General features: G+C 41.5%; 1 protein-coding gene across 1 annotated transcript; it reads left to right on the plus strand.

Annotated features, from left to right (window-relative positions):
• The first annotated feature begins 2,080 nt into the window (after nt 1-2,080).
• CCDC117 (coiled-coil domain containing 117) lies at nt 2,081-19,130 on the plus strand. The gene is made up of 6 exons (XM_082355610.1): nt 2,081-2,457; nt 4,549-6,314; nt 6,994-7,044; nt 13,109-13,333; nt 13,804-13,941; nt 16,220-19,130. The coding sequence occupies exons 2-6, from the start codon at nt 6,133-6,135 to the stop codon at nt 16,455-16,457; spliced, it is 834 nt and encodes a 277-aa protein (XP_082211736.1). The 5' UTR covers nt 2,081-2,457; nt 4,549-6,132; the 3' UTR covers nt 16,458-19,130.
• The last annotated feature ends 1,031 nt before the right edge of the window (nt 19,131-20,161 follow it).

Below are 20,161 nucleotides of genomic sequence, written 5' to 3' on the forward strand. Positions count from 1 at the left end.
GCATGGGAAAATATCTCTAGATAAAACTTTATAAATAAATTCAGTTTTATTTTTTTCAATACATATCAGAGCTGTGAGAACAACACATAATGAATAGCTAAGAATGAGTACGGGAGCTCCTCCATTGTTCCTCAGGACAATGTGGAAACAAGGCTGTTGCTTCATTGCCCAGACCTATTGCCCATTTATTCTGCCTGAGTCATGGGCACCAAGGAAACCAACTAAGGTCCTGGGCATTCTCATTGATGCTAACCCCAAAGAGCTGTGTGAAAATCCTTCATTTCCTACTTTCAAGCCTACCCCTGGCAGAATACATTCTCCAGAGAATGTACTCCAAGAGCTTCAAGTAGGCCCACTTGTCATTGCCTGCAATCTATAGTACCTCCCCTCTTATGCCTCCAAAAGCATCACAAACATCTGATATCCTGGATAGGTCGGTTTGGATGCAAAAGAAGGAAGTTGTTACCAGGGAGAAGGAAAAATGTATGCAAAAGTTTGGAGGTGAGAGAGAAGAAGCAAGAGGAAGTCAATAGAAAACTGAAGAAAATCCAAACTGCTGGATGCAGACATCAGGTGGGGATAGAGATAAAGCTCGGGAGGTGGGAAGGGGAGGGAACCTGAAGGAATGTGGAGTCTGGTAAGGAGGTTGGACCCCCTTAAGAGTAATAGGGAGTCATAGAAGGGTTTAGTGCAGGGGAGGAGCACATCAGGATTACATGGTGGACAAATATCTCTGTGGCTCACGGGTTGGAAGGCAAGAGTGGAGCAGGGAGACCAGCTAGGAGGCTCCAGTAGGGAAGAGAAAAACAGAGCCTCTGGAGTCATGGCGATACCAATATCCCAGTTCTTCTGCAAAATCCTAATTGCCTGCACGAGGAAGCTGCCAGCCACTGGGACTGTGCTTACCCGGCAGGTGGGAGTATCTGCCATTTCCTTCCTCTTCTGCTCCAGGCTCCCTTGTTGATGTCGACCCGAGAAGCCATGTGAAGAAACCTCATCACCACCATCAGTGCTCACCAGGACAATGCCAATGACCAGATGACCTATTAGTCAACAAATGATGAACAAGGGAAAAAGCAGACGGGAGGTCTAGACTAACGGAGACTCAAGAGACAGGCAAGGGCTTCCCTGGTGGCGCAGTGGTTAAGGATCCGCCTGCCAATGCAGGGGACACGGGTTCAAGCCCTGGTCTGGGAAGATACCACATGCCGCGGAGCAACTAAGCCTGTGTGCCACAACTACTGAGGCTGCGCTCTACAGCCTGCGAGCCACAACTACTGAGCCCATGCACCACAACTACTGAAACCCGCACGCCTAGAGCCCATGCTGTGCAACGAGAAGCCACCGCAATGAGAAGCTTGCGCACCGCAACGAAGAGTAGCCCCCGCTTGCCACAACTAGAGAAAGCCCGCGCGCAGTGACGAAGACCCAACGTAGCCAAAAAAATTAAATAAATAAATAAATAATTGTTTTAAAAGACCAGTAGGATATTAGAAATGAAAAAAAGAATTAAGAAAAAAAAAGAGACAGGCAAACCTAATGCGAGGTTGAATTGTGATGCCATCAAACCAATGGAAAAAAGACATGTGGGGACACTTGGAAAAATGTGAATACGGATGAGATGATTTTAAAGAACTATTATTAATTCTGTTTAGGTATGATAAAAGCACTGTGGTTATGTTTTGTTTTGTTTTGTTTTAAATATTTGTTAGAGATAAATGTTAAAGCATTTACAGATAAAATACAATTCTGGGATTTTCTTTAAAATAATCATGAAAAATTCCCGTGCCCTAACACAGTGTTTCCTATTTACATATTGCATCCTTTTTTATCCTCATACGCACACATTTTTTTTCCATGCCTGTAGCCATAGTACACCAATTCTTTTATGATCTGAGAACAAATGCTGCTTTTGAGAAGGGGCTCCTCTATTTGGAATGTCATTGGCAACACCTGAACATACAGGTTTCACTCTGTCCTTGACAGCCAAGGTCGTTCTCCTTTTTTAAGCAGGAGCATTAATTCCTTAGGGATTGTGATGGTTAATTTTATGTATCAACTTGATTAGCCTAAGGGATGCCCCAATAGCTGGTAAAACATCATTTCTGGGTGTGCTTCTGAGGATGTTTCTGGAAGAGATTAGAATTTGAATTGGGGAACTGAGTATTGCAGATGGCCCTTCGATGTGGGTGGGCACCCGCCAATACACTGGGGGCTCTAATAGAAGAAAGAGGAGGAGGAAGGGCAAATTGGCTCTCTCTTTCTGCTTGAGCTGAGACATCCATCTTCTGCCCTTGGACGTCAGTCCTCCTGGTACTCAGGCTTTCGCACTCAGAGACTTACACCATCAACCCGCTGATTGGCAAGCCTTCAGACTCAGGCTGAATTACATCACTGGCTTTCTGGTTTTCTAGTTGCAGATGGCAGATGGTGGGACTTCCTGGCTTCCATAACCAAGTAAGTCAATTCCTGTAATAGGTCTCCTCTTATATATATATCCCAGGTTATATCCCTGTATATCCTGTAGTTTCTGTTTCTCTGCAGAACCCTGACTAATGCAAGGATCTTCCCTCAAATATGCATTTGAGGATCCTCAGCAGGAAAAAAAAAAGTTTCTATTTGCTTGTGGAAAGTGGTAATGATATTCCTGGTTTTGGAATCAGTCAGATCTTTCTAGAACCATCATTACTAACTGTGAGACCTTGAGATTGGTCCTTCACCTCACTGAATCTTAGCCTCTAATTTTGCAAAGTGGTGATATTAACACCATAGTACAGAGTTGTTGTGGAGCCGACATGAAATAGTGCCCTCAGCACAGTGCCTGGTACATAGTAAGTGTTCAATAAATGCATGCTGCTGGTGTCGTTTGCTTCTTTCAGCCTCTTGTTTTTAACCTCATCCGGGCTGATATAACAAATATCATAGACTGGGTGTTGTATAAACAACAGAAATTTATGCTCACAGTTCTGGAGGCTGGGAAGTCTGAGATGGAGGCGCCAGCAGATTCAGTGTCTGGTGACAACACATTCCTAGTTCATAGATGGCCATCTTTCTGCTGTGTCCTCACATGGTAGAGGGGGCAGGGGAGCTTCCTAGGGTCTCTTTATAAGGGCATTTGTGAGGGCTCCACCCTCATGACCTAATCACCTCCCAGAGGCCTAATACTATCTTAATACTATCACATTGGGGGTCAGGATTTCAACACATGAATTTGGGGGGACACAAACATTCAGTCCATTGTACCTCATCAATTGTTTATTTCAAAAACATTTATCCTTTATGGCCTAATAAATAGTACATATTCATTGGAAAAGAATAAAAACTTATATCCAGAAAGTGTAAGTTCTGGTATTGCCATCAACATTTTGGTTTGGTGTCTTTTCTTCCAGAGGGGATGAAGCCTAATATTTTTGTATGAACATCCTGACGAGGTTGTTTCTTGCTAAGCTCTAGTAACTAACGACTATTAATTATGTAGACAAATTACCCTGAGTTTGGTTTTGCTGTCTTTATATAGAGTCATATGAGTATCTGTGGTCTAGTTGCGATAGTGCAGAGCTCTTATGTGTGTATTGGACACTAGCACACAGTTACGTGAGTGTGCACATACACACAAATAAGAAAAAAGACTGGAAGGATGTTCATAACAATCATGCTTCTAATGGGATGGTATTAAGGCAATTTTTATTTGCTTCTCTAGCCTTTTATCACCACTTCAACTAATTTTTTACTAAGAACCTGTGTTAGTTTTAAAACCAGCAGACTTTTTTTTTTTTAATAAAAAGATAAATAAGGTTAGCCACCAGGAAAAAGGAGTCAAGAAGGGAACGTCTAAGTGTCTGTATGCCTCTGACCCACCAATCCTATGAGAGGTGAGCCAGAAGTCACCTCTAGGAGGCAGGCCTGGATTGTCACTGAAAAGAAGAGATGTTCTCAGTGGCCACTGTTAAGTTCCGTAGCCACTCTCCCCAAGCTAGTGTGGGAGACAGTGCACAATGATCCTGTTTTTTTCTTCCAGGAGTCCAAAGCTCCATGTAGTCTCTCTCAGACACATTATACTGAGGCTTTCACTGATTCCCCCAAAGCACTTTTTTCCAGGGAATTCAATGAGATGGAGCAAAGCCTAGAAGTTTAAGGCAGGATCTAGGGTCTCAGACCTGGGGCTGAACACTGGCTCCATCACTTACAGCTGAGGGAATTGGGAACCATAACCTGCCTCAATTTCCTTATCTGTAAAATGGGGGCATAAAAGCATCCAATTTAGCATTATTATGAGGAATACTTGACTTTATCTGGGTAAAGAGCACCTGCAAATAGGAAGTACCTAATAAATTATTAATTCTAATACATTGCTTGATAAGGGGCATGCAACTTAGTATAGAATTGTGAATTAAAGGATAAAAGAATGAATTTGGATAGACATTCAAGAAATATAATTAGGTGAAAAAGAAGTTTCAGAGTAATATATAGAGTAGGACTCCCTTTTATAAATGTATATTTGTATGTATATGTATATATAACATCATCTGGAAGGATTTTTTTTTTCAGGTGAGGAATGAGTTGGCCATTTGTAGAAGTGACCCAGGAGAATATCTTTTATATCCAGTTGAGGTAAGTAGGGTGTTACCTTAAGGAGGCAAAACTGCATTGTAAATGTCACTAAGAAAACTTAAACTGAATCAATCATATTACATTAGACAAAGGGGTCCATTTACTTTTTCCCATACTATCATGAAGGCAATGGAGATGGGGAAAAATGAAGAGAAATCTGGAGGCCTTTCACGAGCCCCATAGGACTTGCTAACTGATTAAATATGGGGGGGGGGGACGGTGAACAAAAAAGAGGCATCAATGATGATGCTTAGGGTTTTGGTTAGAAAGAGAAAAGCATCTTCTGACAGCTGAAACTGGCCTGGTACTATCAGGTGGACCCTGGTGTTTCTTGTTAAACAATTTCACAGAACATCAACATCAAACAGGGGCTGAGATGTGACTTCTATGGATCAAGATAAAAGCAAGACCCCTTTGTAATCCTGTCTGTAATCCAATCCTAAACATTGTCCAAAGCACAAAAATGACCAAACATCTCCCATCCTGGCTAACGCAAGGACTGTTGCTTCTTTACCAACTGTAGGTTTAGGCTCCCTTCGTTCCCCCCACCTTCTAGAAAAGATTAGCTAAGATAACCATAGAATTATCTCTGCTTCCTGACAGTATTAAGTCCAGAGCAAAGCCCTGCTTCTTTGACCTGCTCCCAAATCCCACTATGACACACCGAAATCCTATAGGAAGCCTTTTCTAACACCCTCTTACTGAGACACTCCCTTACTGCAGTAAGTCAATAAATCCATCTTTGGTCAATTACAGGTGTGTTCTTGGTGGTCTTTGGCTGAAGGGCATTGACTTTGGTATAATAAGCAACTCAGACTAGATGATGGTGCCATTTCCTGAGATGGGAAAAATGATCGTGATCAGTGGTTGTGGTGGCAAATTCTGCTAGCCCTTTAGCAAGACTTTGTCTCTGGATGCCCCACATAGAGCCTGGAAGTCTTGCCAGTCCCTCTCACAAGAGCTCTGAGGTTTTCCCTGATCCTCCATGCTGTTCCCTCTAAGGCATCATCAACTTCATTTACATTAAAACACAGAAGGGATTAGTAGCTGATTTTTAACGTGTACTATGTGCCAAGAAGTGTCCAAAGGGCTCTAGATGTTTTAATCCATTTAATTCTCCCATCGGTCTTATGAACATAGGTACTACTGTTTTCAGGTTTTACTACTGAGAAAACTGAGGTACAGAGGTTCCATAACTTGCTGAGTGAGGATTCGAACCTAGATCGTATTCTAGGTTGGCCAGGGCCATCCTCCAGTCCCGGAGACTCGGTCGGGCAGCCATCTTGTTTGTAGTCCGCAAGGACTTCAACTCCCGGCAACCCTCGCGTCAGCAGTTCTCCACACACAACAAATCCCGGCGTGCCCCGGGCGGCTTGGGGTGGAGGGTTCTAGAAGGCGTGACGTGGGGTCGGGAGCGGGCGCAGAAGCGGGCGCCTCTTGGCAGTCGCTGTGGCAGCCGCTGCCGGGTCTGGGGCCGCGGGCGGCCGGGGCCGCGGGCGCAGCCTCCTCATCTCCCCGGCCATGGCCGCGCTCGGCCGGCCCTTCAGCGGCCTCCCGCTGAGAGGCGGCTCGGACTTCCTACAGCCGCCACCGGCTTTCCCCGGCCGGGCCTTCCCGCCGGGGGCGGACGGCACCGAGCTGGCCCCGCGGTGGGAACCCCGCGCCGCCCCGAGCAGCCCGGGCGGGAGCGCGGCGCGCGGACGGTGAGGATCTCGGCGGGCGGCGGGCGGGCAGGCGCGGGCTAGTTGACCCTCCCCGCGACCTTCGGCGGGGACTTCTCAGCCCCAGGTTGCTGATGAGGATACTGAGCCCCACAGTCGGTTACCGTAAGTCGCCTGAGGTAGCAAAGCGCGGGGGTCCGGTTCGGACCCTGGCCCCGCTGCGTCCCGGGAAGTGAGGAGACGGTCCGAGCTCGCCCAGGGCCTGCGAGGAAGGGAGCCGGGTCGAGCCGGGTCGAGCCGGGCCTGGAGCTGCCCTGGGCACGCACTCGCCTCGCTCCCTCCAGACCGCGGCGGAGCCGCCGCTGCTGTTAACTTTCAGCGCCTCTCGGACACTGAGTTTTCTCATCCGCAACTTGGGACAGAAGTGGGTCCTCCTAGTGGGATCATAAAATAAAGTGCTTAGCCCGGTGCCTGCCCCGATACGTTTTCCCTACGGTGGTCCCCCTCAATTTATCTCCCCCGGTCTTGACCAAATGAGAAGTTTAGATTTCAGTCTCTATACCTGACTGAACTTGTGACCTGTATATCCATCCCACTCGGCAAGGAAGGGGACAGCTGGTGGGAATGGGGTGGGCAAGATTATCGGAGCCAGAAAGTGGATGCTGAACGCACCCGCTCCATAAATTTCTCAACTGACTGATTTTCTGGTTTGTTTCAACAGTGTTTCAGTTCACCATAGAAAGAAACACAAGCGAGAGGAGGAGGAGGATGAGTAAGTTTCAGGTGCCTTTTATTCATTTAATGGTCACTTAATTTAACCTATTTTATATCCATAGCTATTTGTTTTTAAGTGAAAGGGTGAAACAGGTGTCTGAAAGGAGGTCCAAGGAACTGATAACATGGGTTACGTTTTTAGAGAACGGAGCTGGGCAGGTCAGAGGGAAACTTGTCACTCTGTAAACAACTGTATAGCCAAGACATGGAAGCAACCTAAGTGACCATCGACAGATGAATGGATAAAGAAGATGTGGCACATATATACAATGGAGTATTACTCAGCCATAAAAAGAAACGAAATTGAGTTATTTGTAGTGAGGTTGGATGGACCTAGAGTCTGTCATACAGAGTGAAGTAAGTCAGAAAGAGAAAAACAAATACTGCATGCTAACACATATATGTGGAATCTAAAAAAAAAAAATGGTTCTGAAGAACCTAGGGGCAGGACAGTAATAAAGACCCAGACGTAGAGAATGGACTTGAGGACACAGGGAGGGGGAAGGGTAAGCTGGGACGAAGTGAGAGAGTGGCATGGACTTATATACACTACCAAATGTAAAATAGATAGCTAGTGGGAAGCAGCCGCATAGCACAGGGAGATCAGCTCAGTGCTTTGTGACCACCTAGAAGGATGGAATAGGGAGGGTGAGAGGGGATATGGGGATATATGTATACGTATAGCTGATTCACTTTGTTATACAGCAGAAACTAACACAACATTGTAAAACAATTATAGTCCAATAAAAATGTTTAAAAAAATGCATAAGCGATTTTAATGTTTGAACTTTGAGCCATGTGAATATTGTTATATGCACAAAATAAAAGAGTTCGCAGAAGGCTACATATTGAAAAGTCTTAAACTCCTTGCTCCCAGTTTTCCCCAGAGGTTACCCTTGTTGCCTGTTTCCTATGTCTCCTAAGGAAGATAATGTAAAAATTTACAAGTTTATAACTATATATTTCTGGTTTTTTACATTGTAAGTAAGATACTGTTCACACTGCAGCACATCGGATCTTTTCATTTTACTCTCCTGTAGCTTGTTGCATATGGGCACATAGAGTTCTACCTAATTTCTTTTTCAACAGGTGAGTGGAATTCTATTGTAAGGCTAGGTACAGATAATTAACCAGTCTCCTAGTGATGGATTTCTAAGTTAATTCTAATCTTTGTTATTACTAACAAATCTACCATGACCACCATTCTTTTTTTTTTTTTAACATCTTTATTGGAGTCTAATTGCTTTACTATGGTGTGTTAGTTTCTGCTGTATAACAAAGTGAATCAGCTATACATACGTATACATACATCCCCATATCCCCTCCCTCTTGCATCTCCCTCCCACCCTCCTTATCCCACTCTCCCTATCCCACCCCTCTAGGTGGTCACAAAGCATGGAGCTGATCTCCCTGTGCGATACAGCTGCTTCGCACTAGCTATTTATTTTACATTTGGTAGTGTATATATGTCAGTGCTACTCTCACTTCGTCCCAGCTTACCCTTCCCCCCTCCATGTCCTCAAGTCCATTCTCTATGTCTGCGTCTTTATTCCTGTCCTGTCCCTAGGTTCTTCAGAATTTTTTTTTTTTTTAGATTCCACATATATGTGTTAGCATGCAGTATTTGTTTTTCTCTTTCTGACTTACTTCACTCTGTATGACAGACTCTAGGTCCATCCACCTCACTACAAGTAACTCAATTTCATTCCTTTCTATGGCTGAGTAATATTCCATTGTGTATATGTGCCACATCTTTATCCATTCATCTGTCGATGGACAATTAGGTTGCTTCCATGTCCTGGCTATTGTAAATAGTGCTGCAGTGAAATTGGACCACCATTCTTTTTAAGTTCTTTGTATATATTTGCAAGTAGGTAAATGGATTCCTAGATGGGAAATTGCTGGATCTTAAAGTATATGCATTTTGAATTTTGAAAAAAGTTGCCAATTTATACTCCTTTTACAGTGGGAATGCCTGTTTCTCCATCTTCTCATCAGAACTGTATTTTCAAACTTTTTGATCACCACTTAACTGATAGGTAAAAAATTGCATCTCATAGGCAGACAGTCTGAAAAAAAAAATGAGTAAAAGATTTCCCCAAAGGGGATATCCAAATGACCAACTAAATGAAAAGATTTTTGACCTCATCGGTCTTTAGAGAAATGCATATTAAAGGCACAATAAGATACTTCACCACCAGATACTGGAGGGTTCTGTAGCACCAGGAACTCTCAAACACTATGGATGAGTATGTAAATTGCTACAACACTTTGGGAAACAGTTTTGCATTATCGCATGAGTTGAAGGTGCACATACCCATTTACCCAGCAGTTTTCCTCTTGAGTATGTACATGTGCTCATCAGGAGACATGTACAAGAAAGTCCATAGCATCCTTGTTCATGATAGCTCAAAATTGGAATGTCCCTGAACAGTACAATGGATAAAGTAAATTTTTTGCTGAGTTCAATTCAGCAAAAAAAAAAACAAAAACAAAAAACCCACATCTATCAACCTAGATGTGTCTTATAGTATGAGCAAAAGAAACATCACAAGAATGTATATGTAGGGACTTCCCTGGTGGCGCAGTGGTTAAGAATCTGCCTGCCAAAGCAGGGAACACAGGTTCAAGCCCTGGTCCGGGAAGATCCCACATGCCGTGGAGCAACTAAGCCCGTGAGCCACAACTGCTGAGCCTGCACTCTAGAGCCTGTGAGCCACAATTACTGAAGCCCGCGCTTAGAGCCCGTGCTCCACAACAAGAGAAGCCACCACAGTGAGAAGCCCACGCACCCCAACGAATAGCCCCCGCTCACCGCAACTAGAGAAAGCCTGCGTACAGCAACGAAGACCCAACGCCAAAAATAATAAATAAAATAAAATAAAATTTATTAAAAAAAAGAATGTATATGTATACAGTATAATTCCTTATATCTAAGGTTCAAAACCAGGCAAAACTAAAAACTTGAAGATTGCATATCTACATACTTGATAATGTATTTTTTAAAAAATGAAGTGATTACCATAAAAGACAGTATTTACCTACAGGGAGGAGGGAGTAGAGTACCATTTTGGGATTCTGACAGCAGTCTATATCTTGAATATTTTCATGGATTTTTGTTTCATAATTATTAGATTGTATGTACTTTTATAAGTATAGGCATTTTATAATTAAAGAAATTAGATCCCTGTTTTAATTTGTATTTTGTAAATTATAGGCGATGTTGAACATCTTTTTTTTTAAGCCATCTGTGTTTCATTTTGTGTGAATTGTTCATGTTTCTGCATATTTTTTATTGGCTTATTGGTCTTTTTCTTGTTAATCTATAAGAAATTTTATTAAGGAAGCCAGTTTATTATATATGTTTTGTTTTCCCCAGATTTGTTGTTTGTCTTTCAACTTTGTGTATGATCTTTTTTTTTCCTTTTTTTGCCAGCAGAAACTTTGAATTTTCTCACCTGGTTGATACATAGACTAATGAGACAGTAGATTTGAAAGTTGTCTCAGTTTTAAAAAACTTCAGGGACGTCCCTGGCAGTCCAGTGGTTAAGCCTCTGCGCTTCCACTGCACGGGGCGTGGGTTTGATCCCTGGTTGGGGAACTAAAAATCCCGAATGCTGCGGCGTATGACCAAAAATTTTTTTAAATAAATAAATAATAAAATAAAATTTAAAAACTCTGGACCAGACAATATTTATGTTCTTTATTGCCTTGGGATTGCTGTGGATACACAGGGACCTCTTTGCTTTTATCTTTTGGGGTTCCCTATAGGAGATTATTGAATAAAGGATTCCAGTGTCATAAATAAAAAGTTTGAAGTGTACAAACAATTGGCTTTAAAAGTTAAATAGCCATCTTTAATATACACATGGAGAGATTGAGGCCCTGGGGCTGGACGGTTGGATGTCAAATACCCAGAAGTGTGCTGCCCGCCTGCCACTTCCATAGCTCTTATCAGAACTTTAAAGTCTTTTATATCCCATTTTCTTTGGGACTTAATCATCATTGATCTCTAATTATTTGCAAAGTGGACCTAGAGGCATGAAATAATTTAGCCCAAATTATGTTGGAGATCAGAGATCAGAACCCAGCTCTGATACTCAGTTGCATTTAAAGATATATTTTTTTAAATATTTATTTATTTATTTAGGCTGCTCCAGGTCTTCGTTGTGGCATACAGGATTTTTTAGTTGCAGCATTTGAACTCTTAGTTGCTGCATGCATGCGGGATCTAGTTTCCCCACCAGGGATGGAACCCAGGCCCCCTGCATTGGGAGCATGGAGTCTTACCCACTGGACCAGCAGGGAAGTCCCTCAGCTGTATTTAATAGTTGAATTGTTAGATATGCTAGGAAATTACCTGTTCCTTCTAGATTTATTCTGCTTTTTCTTACATGACTTTTTTTTTTTTTTTTGGCTGTGTTGAGTCTTTGTTGCTGCACGCGGGCTTTCTCTGGTTGCAGCGAGTGGGGGCTACTCTTTGTTGCGGTGCAGTGGCTTCTCATTGCGGAGCACAGGCTCTAGGCATGCGGGCTTAGTAGTTGTGGCATGCGGGCTCAGTAGTTGCGGCTCATGGGCTCTAGAGCACAGGCTCAGTAGTTGCGGCGCACAGGCTTAGTTGCTCTGCGGCATGTGGGATCTTCCTGGGCCGGGCTCAAACCCATGTCCCCTGCATTGGTAGGTGGATTCTTAAGCACTGAGCCACCAGGGAAGTCCAACATGACTTCTTATGTCTATAACTTTTTCTTCTGCTTTCGAAAACGTCACATACTTTATCCAAATATTACAGAAATGTTTGATTTATGGATAGACATTCTTAATACTATCTTATGAATTAAAAATATTTATAAACTAAACATCTCATTTAATAGTTGATTCCATTCAAAAATCTAGGTTCAAGAGAGCATTATTACTTGTCAGATTTTATATTGCCAGAGACTTGAATGTTGATTTTCATAGTCTTCACATGAAATAGAAATTTCTCTCTATAAAATACATGCTTCTTCCTTTGACTCTTAGTTTAGAATCAGAAGTTCTGGTAGCCATTAATGAATTTTTTGGTTGTAGAACTGTGTTCTGGTCTTGAGATTGTGCTTGGTGATGCCCAGGCAATAATGTACTTTTGGTCTAAATACTCAAATAGAGCAGGGCTGGTTGTCTATTTAACTTGCTTCAGGACAGCTCTCAGCTAAACACCAGGCATGTCATAGTGCTTGCAGATACTAGTTCGTGGTAAGAGCTTGAACAGTTGAATTTCCCTAACAAGGCAGGAGGTTTTAGTGAGAATGGCATAGAGGTAGGATTCAGGGTCTGTCTCTGGGGTCTGGTACCCAAAATATCAATACAACTCACCTTACATGACACTTTGGAGGGGGCACTTTAGTTTTCTAGGTCCTTGTTTCCACATGTGCAAAACAAAGCAATTGGATTTGATGAACTCTAAGGTCTCAAGGAAATACAAAATTTCTAGGAAGTGAAGATAGTTTATGTTGCAAGGCAGGAGAAAAGTGCGCCCCATTATTAGTCAGGAACCCATAGAGCAAATGACAGCCTCTGCCATTTTTGGAGAGAACCAAAAAATCAGCAATACCATTTGCACCTGTAGTACTTGCTGCAGACCTGATGAAGCATATATTTTTGCCCTAAGGGAATATAGGATGCCTGCAGATTACCTCCTCATATGCCCAGTGTAATGGAGCAGCAGCAGTATGAAAAAATATGGCTGGCACTGAATTGCTACTTAGTGATTTTTGTATTCTTTACCTCCCACTTGACCTTTCCAGAGCTGAATAAGTAACGACTTTAAATTCCCACATCGAACACTTCTAATCTGGAAAGGCAAAAATCTTGCAGTTGCAACCTAATTTGACAAATGTCGGTAAGGGAAACATCTCAGGGAGGCTGTGAGAGTGACAGAAAAGAAAATGTGTGATTTTCCATCTTGTAATCACACACTGTCAAAAATTAGAGTTTTTTCGTAGAAGAATTTGACTAGAGATGGGGATGATACACATTTCATTTATATTAGCCAGGATTTTCATTGATTTTTTTTTTTTTTTCAGTTGTCCAGTAAGAAAGAAAAGGCTAACTGAAGCAGGGCTCTGTGCTGGTCCTAATGACTGGATTCTTTGTGCACATCAGGATATAGAGGGTCATGGAGTAAATCCGTGCACTAGTGGCCTTTCTGCACCTGGCATGTTAGATGTTATTTGTGAAGAGATGGATCAGACAACGGGAGAACCACAGTGTGAAGTTGCCCGAAGGAGGCTTCAGGAAATTGAGGACAGGTAAATGGGCAGCATATATTTAGCTGCTTATTATTGTTCCTATGTAACATCTCTACTCTTTCAAGTTAGTCTAATTCATCATTTGGTGATTCCTTGATCCTCAACGTATCAGACTATAAAAATCAGGAAGTTCAAAGTATACACTTTAAATGTTAAAGTAAGCTCTTCTCATAGAACTGTACTTAATATTTTCACTTACTATCTCTGAATATTTTTCGTATGAGGGTTTTTAGGGACACATTCTTCAAATTTGATTGCCTCTAATGTAAAACATTTTGATTAAATGTTGAACAACTCTTTTGTGTATACTTCTTTCTCTCAGGTATAGTCTCATATTTTACTTGATATTTTGCTGTAGCACCTGTTGCGTTTATCCTTTTTTTATTTTTAAAATTTTGTCCAATTAATAGAATATATAATAGCTTAACTAAATAATTTTTCTATCTTCCTTCGCTTCTGTCTTTATTTAGAATAATTGACGAAGATGAAGAAGTTGAAGCTGACAGAAATATTAACCATCTCCCCAGCCTTGTCCTTTCTGATACCATGAAAACAGGTTTGAAGAGGGAATTTGATGAAGTCTTTACAAAGAAAATGATTGAGTCCATGTAAGTTTTGGTTTCTGGTTTCCATTCAATTATGATCTTGGAGGGAAAACCCAGTCTCTAGACACTTCCGGATCGCCAACCAAGTGAAAGCACAGTGCATTTTGTATTTAGCCCAGGTTGGAGACCTTTTCTTATTAGTTCATTGGGGTGAGCAAAATGCTATGCAAGCAGGAGTTGGCTGCCTTGTGTACTCAGCCCTGGGTTGTTTTGAAGTCCTAAAATGCACTAATGGTCTAATATTTGGAAATGGGAGGATTGGCAAGAAAGAACCCATTGTCATATGTATATGTATAGCTGATTCACTTTGTTATACAGCAGAAACTAACACACCATTGTAGAGCAATTATACTCCAATAAAGAAGTTAAAAAAAAAGAACCCATTCTCTCAAATTCCTATGATAGGATGTAGGAACCACATTTCAAAAGTACCTTTTACCTGGCTCTCTCAGTTATCTAGGACCACTATTAGGACCTAGGAAACAAAAGTCTCCCAGCAGTCAAAAAAGTTATCACAAAGGCCACAATCCACAGCTCATATTCTTACCTCATAGTGTGTAGCCCCTCAGGCCTTTAGCTCTAAGAGCCATTTTGCACTTAGTTTAGACCCAGTTTGATCAGCTCAGTTATCTGGTTTCCTCGATCATCAGAGTAGAAACACACAAACAGCAGAACAGACAAACTCATAGTAGTGAATAGTGACAGTACAGTGTGAGAACAGGAGAAGCAACTGGAAAGCAAACATAAGAACCTGAAAAGCAAAGCAGCCTGGAGCCCATTTACATAAGAACTAATGATAGCCCTGTAATTCTTGTAGTCCTTGAGCTTAGATGATCTCAAGTGGTCATTACCGACTCTGTAAAGTACAGTTGTCTCTTAATATCCATGGGGGGATTGGTTCCAGGACCCCCTGTGGATACTAAAATCCAAGGATGCTCAGTTCCCTTATATAAAATGGTCTGGGGGCTTCCCTGGTGGTGCAGTGGTTAGGAATCCGCCTGCCGATGCACGGGACACGGGTTCGAGCTCTGGTCTGGGAAGATCCCACATGCCGCGGAGCAACTAAGCCTTTGTGCCACAACTACTGAGCCTGCGCGCTAGAGCCCGTGAGCCACACCTGCTGAGCCCGCATGCCGTAGCTGCTGAGGCCTGCGCGCCTAGAGCCCGTGCTCTACAACAAGAGAAGCCACTGCAATGGGGAGCCCACGCACTGCAACGAAGAGTAGCCCCCACTCGCCACAACTAGAGAAAACCTGCACACAGCAATGAAGACCCAACACAGCCAAAAATAAGTAAATAAACTAATTAATTAATTAAAAAAATAAAATGGTCTGAATCAAAAACCCACAGATATGGAGGGCCAACTGTAGTAGGCAAGTTATAAAGTGCCGTTTAGGAGTTGCCTAGAAAAGACTTCAGATAGACTTGGTACTCAGTGAGCGTAAGTGTCAGATATCTGAAAAATTCTCCTAGGATACCAGTCCCACTGATGTCAGGTAGATGAGGCAGTGTTGTCTTTAGACACAGTGGGTTCCACTGCTGCTCGATGTTAGCTCACAAGGGTTTTGTATAAGCCTCCTAGCTTGAGCTTATAATTCTGACTACCCAGCCCTTAGGATAGGTAAATAGTTTAGCCAAGAGTAAGCAGGTCACATTGCCCTCCAGCCTAAAACATAGCACTTTCTGCTCTTGGTAGTTTTCCAGAAGCTAGCCTTGTGTGTGTGGGTGTGGGTGTTCTTCATTGTTTGTGTTTTATTTTTCCTTACTTGCCCTTGGGTCCCAGAAACCATCAAACCATCACTAGATGGAGAGGGCGGCGAGGGGGTGGGCGTAAGCACAGACAGTGGCTTACTGCAAAAAGCATTATGTTTCATAGCTGTACTAAGCAAAAGGCATACTGAGATATTTTTAGTGTGTTTGGCCAGTGTTTCTTTTTCATTTATAATGGTTTAGTACAAGATAGTAGCTCACATCTGCTAATATTAACCACAATTTAAGAAAAAACTATAATAAATTAAATCAAGGGCCTCTGTTCTTCATGTTGAATGTTTATATTCTAATCACAGCATCAGTACAACCAGTTGGTTTGCTTAAAAATGCATGCAGAACTGTAAAATTTAATGTACTTGAGTGGCCTTTGTAAAGATCAATTTGGATTGTCATAAATCTATTTAATCCCATCAGTTTTTAGATGTTAGGTAGCAAACATTAGTTTTTCAATGTATGTCTTTTATTTTCATGTTATAAAATTATTGATAAAAATCTGTATTTTATGTCTTAGGAGCCGTCCTTCCATGGAGCTTGTGCTCTGGAAACCTCTCCCTGAACTCCTTTCTGATAAGCCAAAGCCGTCATCTAATGCTAAGAACTACACAGGAGAGAGCCAAACTAAGCATGCAGCTGCTGGCACTGCCTTCCCTCAAAGAACTGAACTGTTCTTGGAACCTCGGCAAACAGGGTTGCCTGTTTACACTGGTTTGGAGACAGCTGCTTGCACAGAAGAAGAGATGGAACTCTAGACACCAGTTTCTACACTAAAGTCAAATTTTAGAAGGCTTATGTGTTCAGTCATGAGCCTGCTTGTACAGTATAGGGACTTGAAAGTTTTGAAACGGGTGTAATATCTCCACCTGTGATTTGGGGTGGGACTCTCATTTTGGGTAGCCATTTCTTGAATTCAACTTTTGCCATGGAAACTTGTCTCAAGAGAAAAGCAGTTTTCTAGGGGTCTTATTAAAGGAATAAGTACATTCTGCTAAGTCAAGTATAGAAGCTATATGTGTAAGCATGACTTTTAAGTCATCTGTCACATTGTCTATATCATTCAGATACTTGAGTTGAAAAAGATGCATTAAAGTAGGATGCTCTCCTACTGCGTGTACTTTGACAGTTGAGCCACAACTTCATCTGTAGGTATGAGCTCTGTTTACAGTGGTGACTATATATGATTGGGGAGAAGGAGTAAGGAGGCGGTAGCTTAAGCCTATGCTGGGGAAATTAACAGAGGCTCTGAAACCTGTATATTAGTTGTCAATTCAGTGTAGCTATATTGATTAAATAGCCAGTAGTGTTGTGGCTCCCCTCTTTGCCTCTGAAAATGCAATGAAAAATACAAAGAAAAGGTTTTTCCTTTGAGGCTTTTTTGCCTTGTGCTACTGTTGCTCCTTGGTTTCCCTTGCATAATTGATAAGCCCAGCTATCCAGTAATGTTTACAGCTTAATTAACTTTGAGTGATAGTTTAGAAGGTTGTGAGGTAAACCATGTGCTAATTGGCTCTGGGAGAAGCATCCCTCAGGTAATCCTGGGGCAGTGCTGTATCAGCTAAGCCCACCATATAACTTCTGTAGTTAAAAAAAAAAAGTTGTGCCTGTATAAGCAAGTTGAGTTTTTTAATGTTAATTTAGAAAACAGTGACTGAATAATTCGCTGAGCACATATGGGCAAGTGACATTGAGATTTACTGAAATAGCCAATTTGCCTATTGTTTCAACTATGGTGCAGTAAGCCTAAAAGTTAGTAGAGAATAGCTTCCTGCTAGCAGGAAATCTTCATCTTGAGGACCTTACCCAGGCTCAAGGCATCCTCTGAGGGTAACCAGGATTGAAGTTTTTTATTTCTCAGGAAGAGCTCTTCTGTGTGGCAAGGACTCAGTAGTACGAAGTAAAATGACAATTCCTTTAGTGCTACAGAATATCCACTATAACTTATTGAGTGTAATACTAGCTCTTTTATCAGACAATGGGAGACCACCCCAGTTATTTCTGTTTTGTTTTCTGGGTTTCTTTTGCCTTTGTTGGAATCAGATACCTTGTGTAGAAAACATGGTTTATGCCAAGTAGAGGTGACTTTAGGAGGCAGCTCCCGGGCAATTTTGAAACCCATGCCGAAGTCCCTCCCCTTTTTACAGATGGCATAGAAGTCACAAGTCTGTTAACTGGACTGTTTCTTCTCCTGCCTGTTGTTCCTGCTTTCTCTATTTCTGTCTGGATAGTCAGGAAAAGATTTAATGTTTAATATTTAAACAAAATATTTAATGTCTACACAGTAAAATTATTCAAACTTCAAACCAGTATTGAAACCAGTTGGAAACCAGCTAATAGTTTCTTAATCTCAGATTTAGAGATGAATGTAAACTGTATTCTGTTGAAATGTGCAAGTGTTTGATTCATGCCGTTTAAAAAACTCCTGCCTCTCGGTCATTGTTAATGGGACCAACTTGTAAAGTTTGTAGCCTTAAAGAAACCTCCATGCGTTTGTTCTGCTACAGCTCAAAAACATGAAGTGACTGCCTGGAATTTGGAGTTAGTCCCAGTGTTCAGGTGAAGGAGAGGTGACAGCTTTCCAAAGAAGGACCCAAGCACACTAACACTGTCTTCTATAGGGATTGTTGGGCAGGCCTGGGATCCAGGTCTGTACAGTGAACAGGAGGAAAGAAGAGCTCTGAAACAAGGCTCTGATACCACGGGTATATGTAGGAGAGAACTAATAAGATTCTGTTAATTAAGATCCAAGCAGAACTTGTTTCAGGAGTCATTTTACCTGACATGATCATTATTTCTGCAGGAAACATGGACGTTCAATGCTCCTTTTTAAACTTTATCCTGCATATGTTTGTACAAAAATCGTCTTCTTCATCCTTGTGGTGCTTACTCATCTGAGCCGTCTCCACAGTCCCCATGCCTCTGCTTTGTTTTTCTTTTGTAGAGTAAGGCTTTTGCTTTTGCCTTAAGGTTTCCCTAGGGAATTAACAGGTCTTTTCATTTTGTACAGCTTTTGCAGCATGGATCAAACATTGGCTTACTATGCTAATGTGTGAAGAGAAAAAATTATCTAAAGCAGGTGAGCTTTAATGAACAAATGTGTATTTTCTCTGAGTTTGATTAGGGTATGTGTGGTTTTCTATTTCATATGAAGAAAGTTAAGTGCGGTTCTCACAGATATTAAATAAAAACTGCTACTCATTCTTGAAAAGGTGCAAATGTAAAATTTAAAAAATGAGTGGAAGCTAGAACCATGAGAAAAATGTTCACCAGTGGGTTCATTAATTATTTTGGATCTGGAACCTTGGTTTTGTTTTTTAATAGTGATAAGAATGGTGGAGTACTTGGAAAGTTGTGAAAGATGCTGTTTTACTTTAAAATGAGAATCTGGTGTTTTTGTATTTTGTTTTCAATAAAACTTCTTAAATGTTTTGGACTATTTGAGATATTGTATTCCTGCACTTAAGTAAATGAAATCAAGTTTGGGACCTTTAAAAATAGGGAGTAGGAAAATTCCTCTTGATGTTCAGTTACATGGTCATTCCTTTCTTGAGTTGACAGGTCACTGGGTGGCAGTATTGCGTGCATATTTACAACCATTAGTTGATAAATGTGGATCCCTGATTTGTGGGCAGGCAGACTTTGAGTTACGGCTACAGAAACTCAGGATATTGGGGGTTTTTAACCAAAATTTGGAAATCACAGCTAGAAGTTATCTATTTTTATAGATTTGGAAACTAAGCCTAAGTAGATAGTGACAATTTAGTATAATAATCCAATTCACCAGGTCCAGGGTTCCTACTTGACCAGTGGTCTTTTTACAGCAATACCTAACATGTTTAGGTTTCATTGAAATAATCTACAATAAAGTATGGTTCAGGCAGTGTAACTTTAAACTCCTTGAGGGAATATAGTTTTGTATGTATCAGTTTGGTTCAAACATTCTACTAGTGGCATTTGAGAGATGAGCTACATGCAGTTATAATATGGTGTTAGACTATAGCTCCAGCAAGACAGGATGTTGTCTTTCAGCAACTGGTTAGTGGGTAAACAAGCCAGTCTTCCTGTCCCTTAATTAACTTTAGAAGTCAGAAGGTAAAGATTTAATCTTAGAAGATTATAATCTGATGCCATGAAATATTCTTGGAGTAGGCAGTATTAACTACCTCTGCCTACAGTTCTGTCCCTACTTTGCCTGCTCCAGTAGCACACATAGTAGAAAAGCAGAGAAGCACACGTTGGTGTCACAAGGCCCAGGGAAATGGTGTACAGGTATCTGTCACCTGCTTCTTTGAGTTATGGACAACCTTCTGCATTTAATAGAAATCTTGCTTTGGTTTTGCAGAGAAAGATGTTTTTATTTCTAACCATTCCATTTAGTGTTTCAGTATGAAGATAGGATATCCTGAGTGTTTAGTAATTTTCACCCATCTGTGCAGGAAATGAAAATTCAATCTACACA

Source organism: Balaenoptera borealis (assembly GCF_965194805.1).
Source record: "Balaenoptera borealis genome assembly, chromosome: 14".
NCBI lineage: Eukaryota > Metazoa > Chordata > Mammalia > Artiodactyla > Balaenopteridae > Balaenoptera > Balaenoptera borealis.

What these genes read in the sequence shown, in the direction of transcription:
- CCDC117 (XM_082355610.1), top strand. Translation starts at nt 6,133, where the DNA reads ATGGCCGCGCTCGGCCGGCCCTTCAGCGGCCTCCCGCTGAGAGGCGGC. An exon ending in GGGAGCGCGGCGCGCGGACG is followed by an intron (nt 6,315 to 6,993) that starts GTGAGGATCTCG and finishes TTGTTTCAACAG; the next exon opens with TGTTTCAGTTCACCATAGAA. An exon ending in AAGAAAATGATTGAGTCCAT is followed by an intron (nt 13,942 to 16,219) that starts GTAAGTTTTGGT and finishes TTTATGTCTTAG; the next exon opens with GAGCCGTCCTTCCATGGAGC.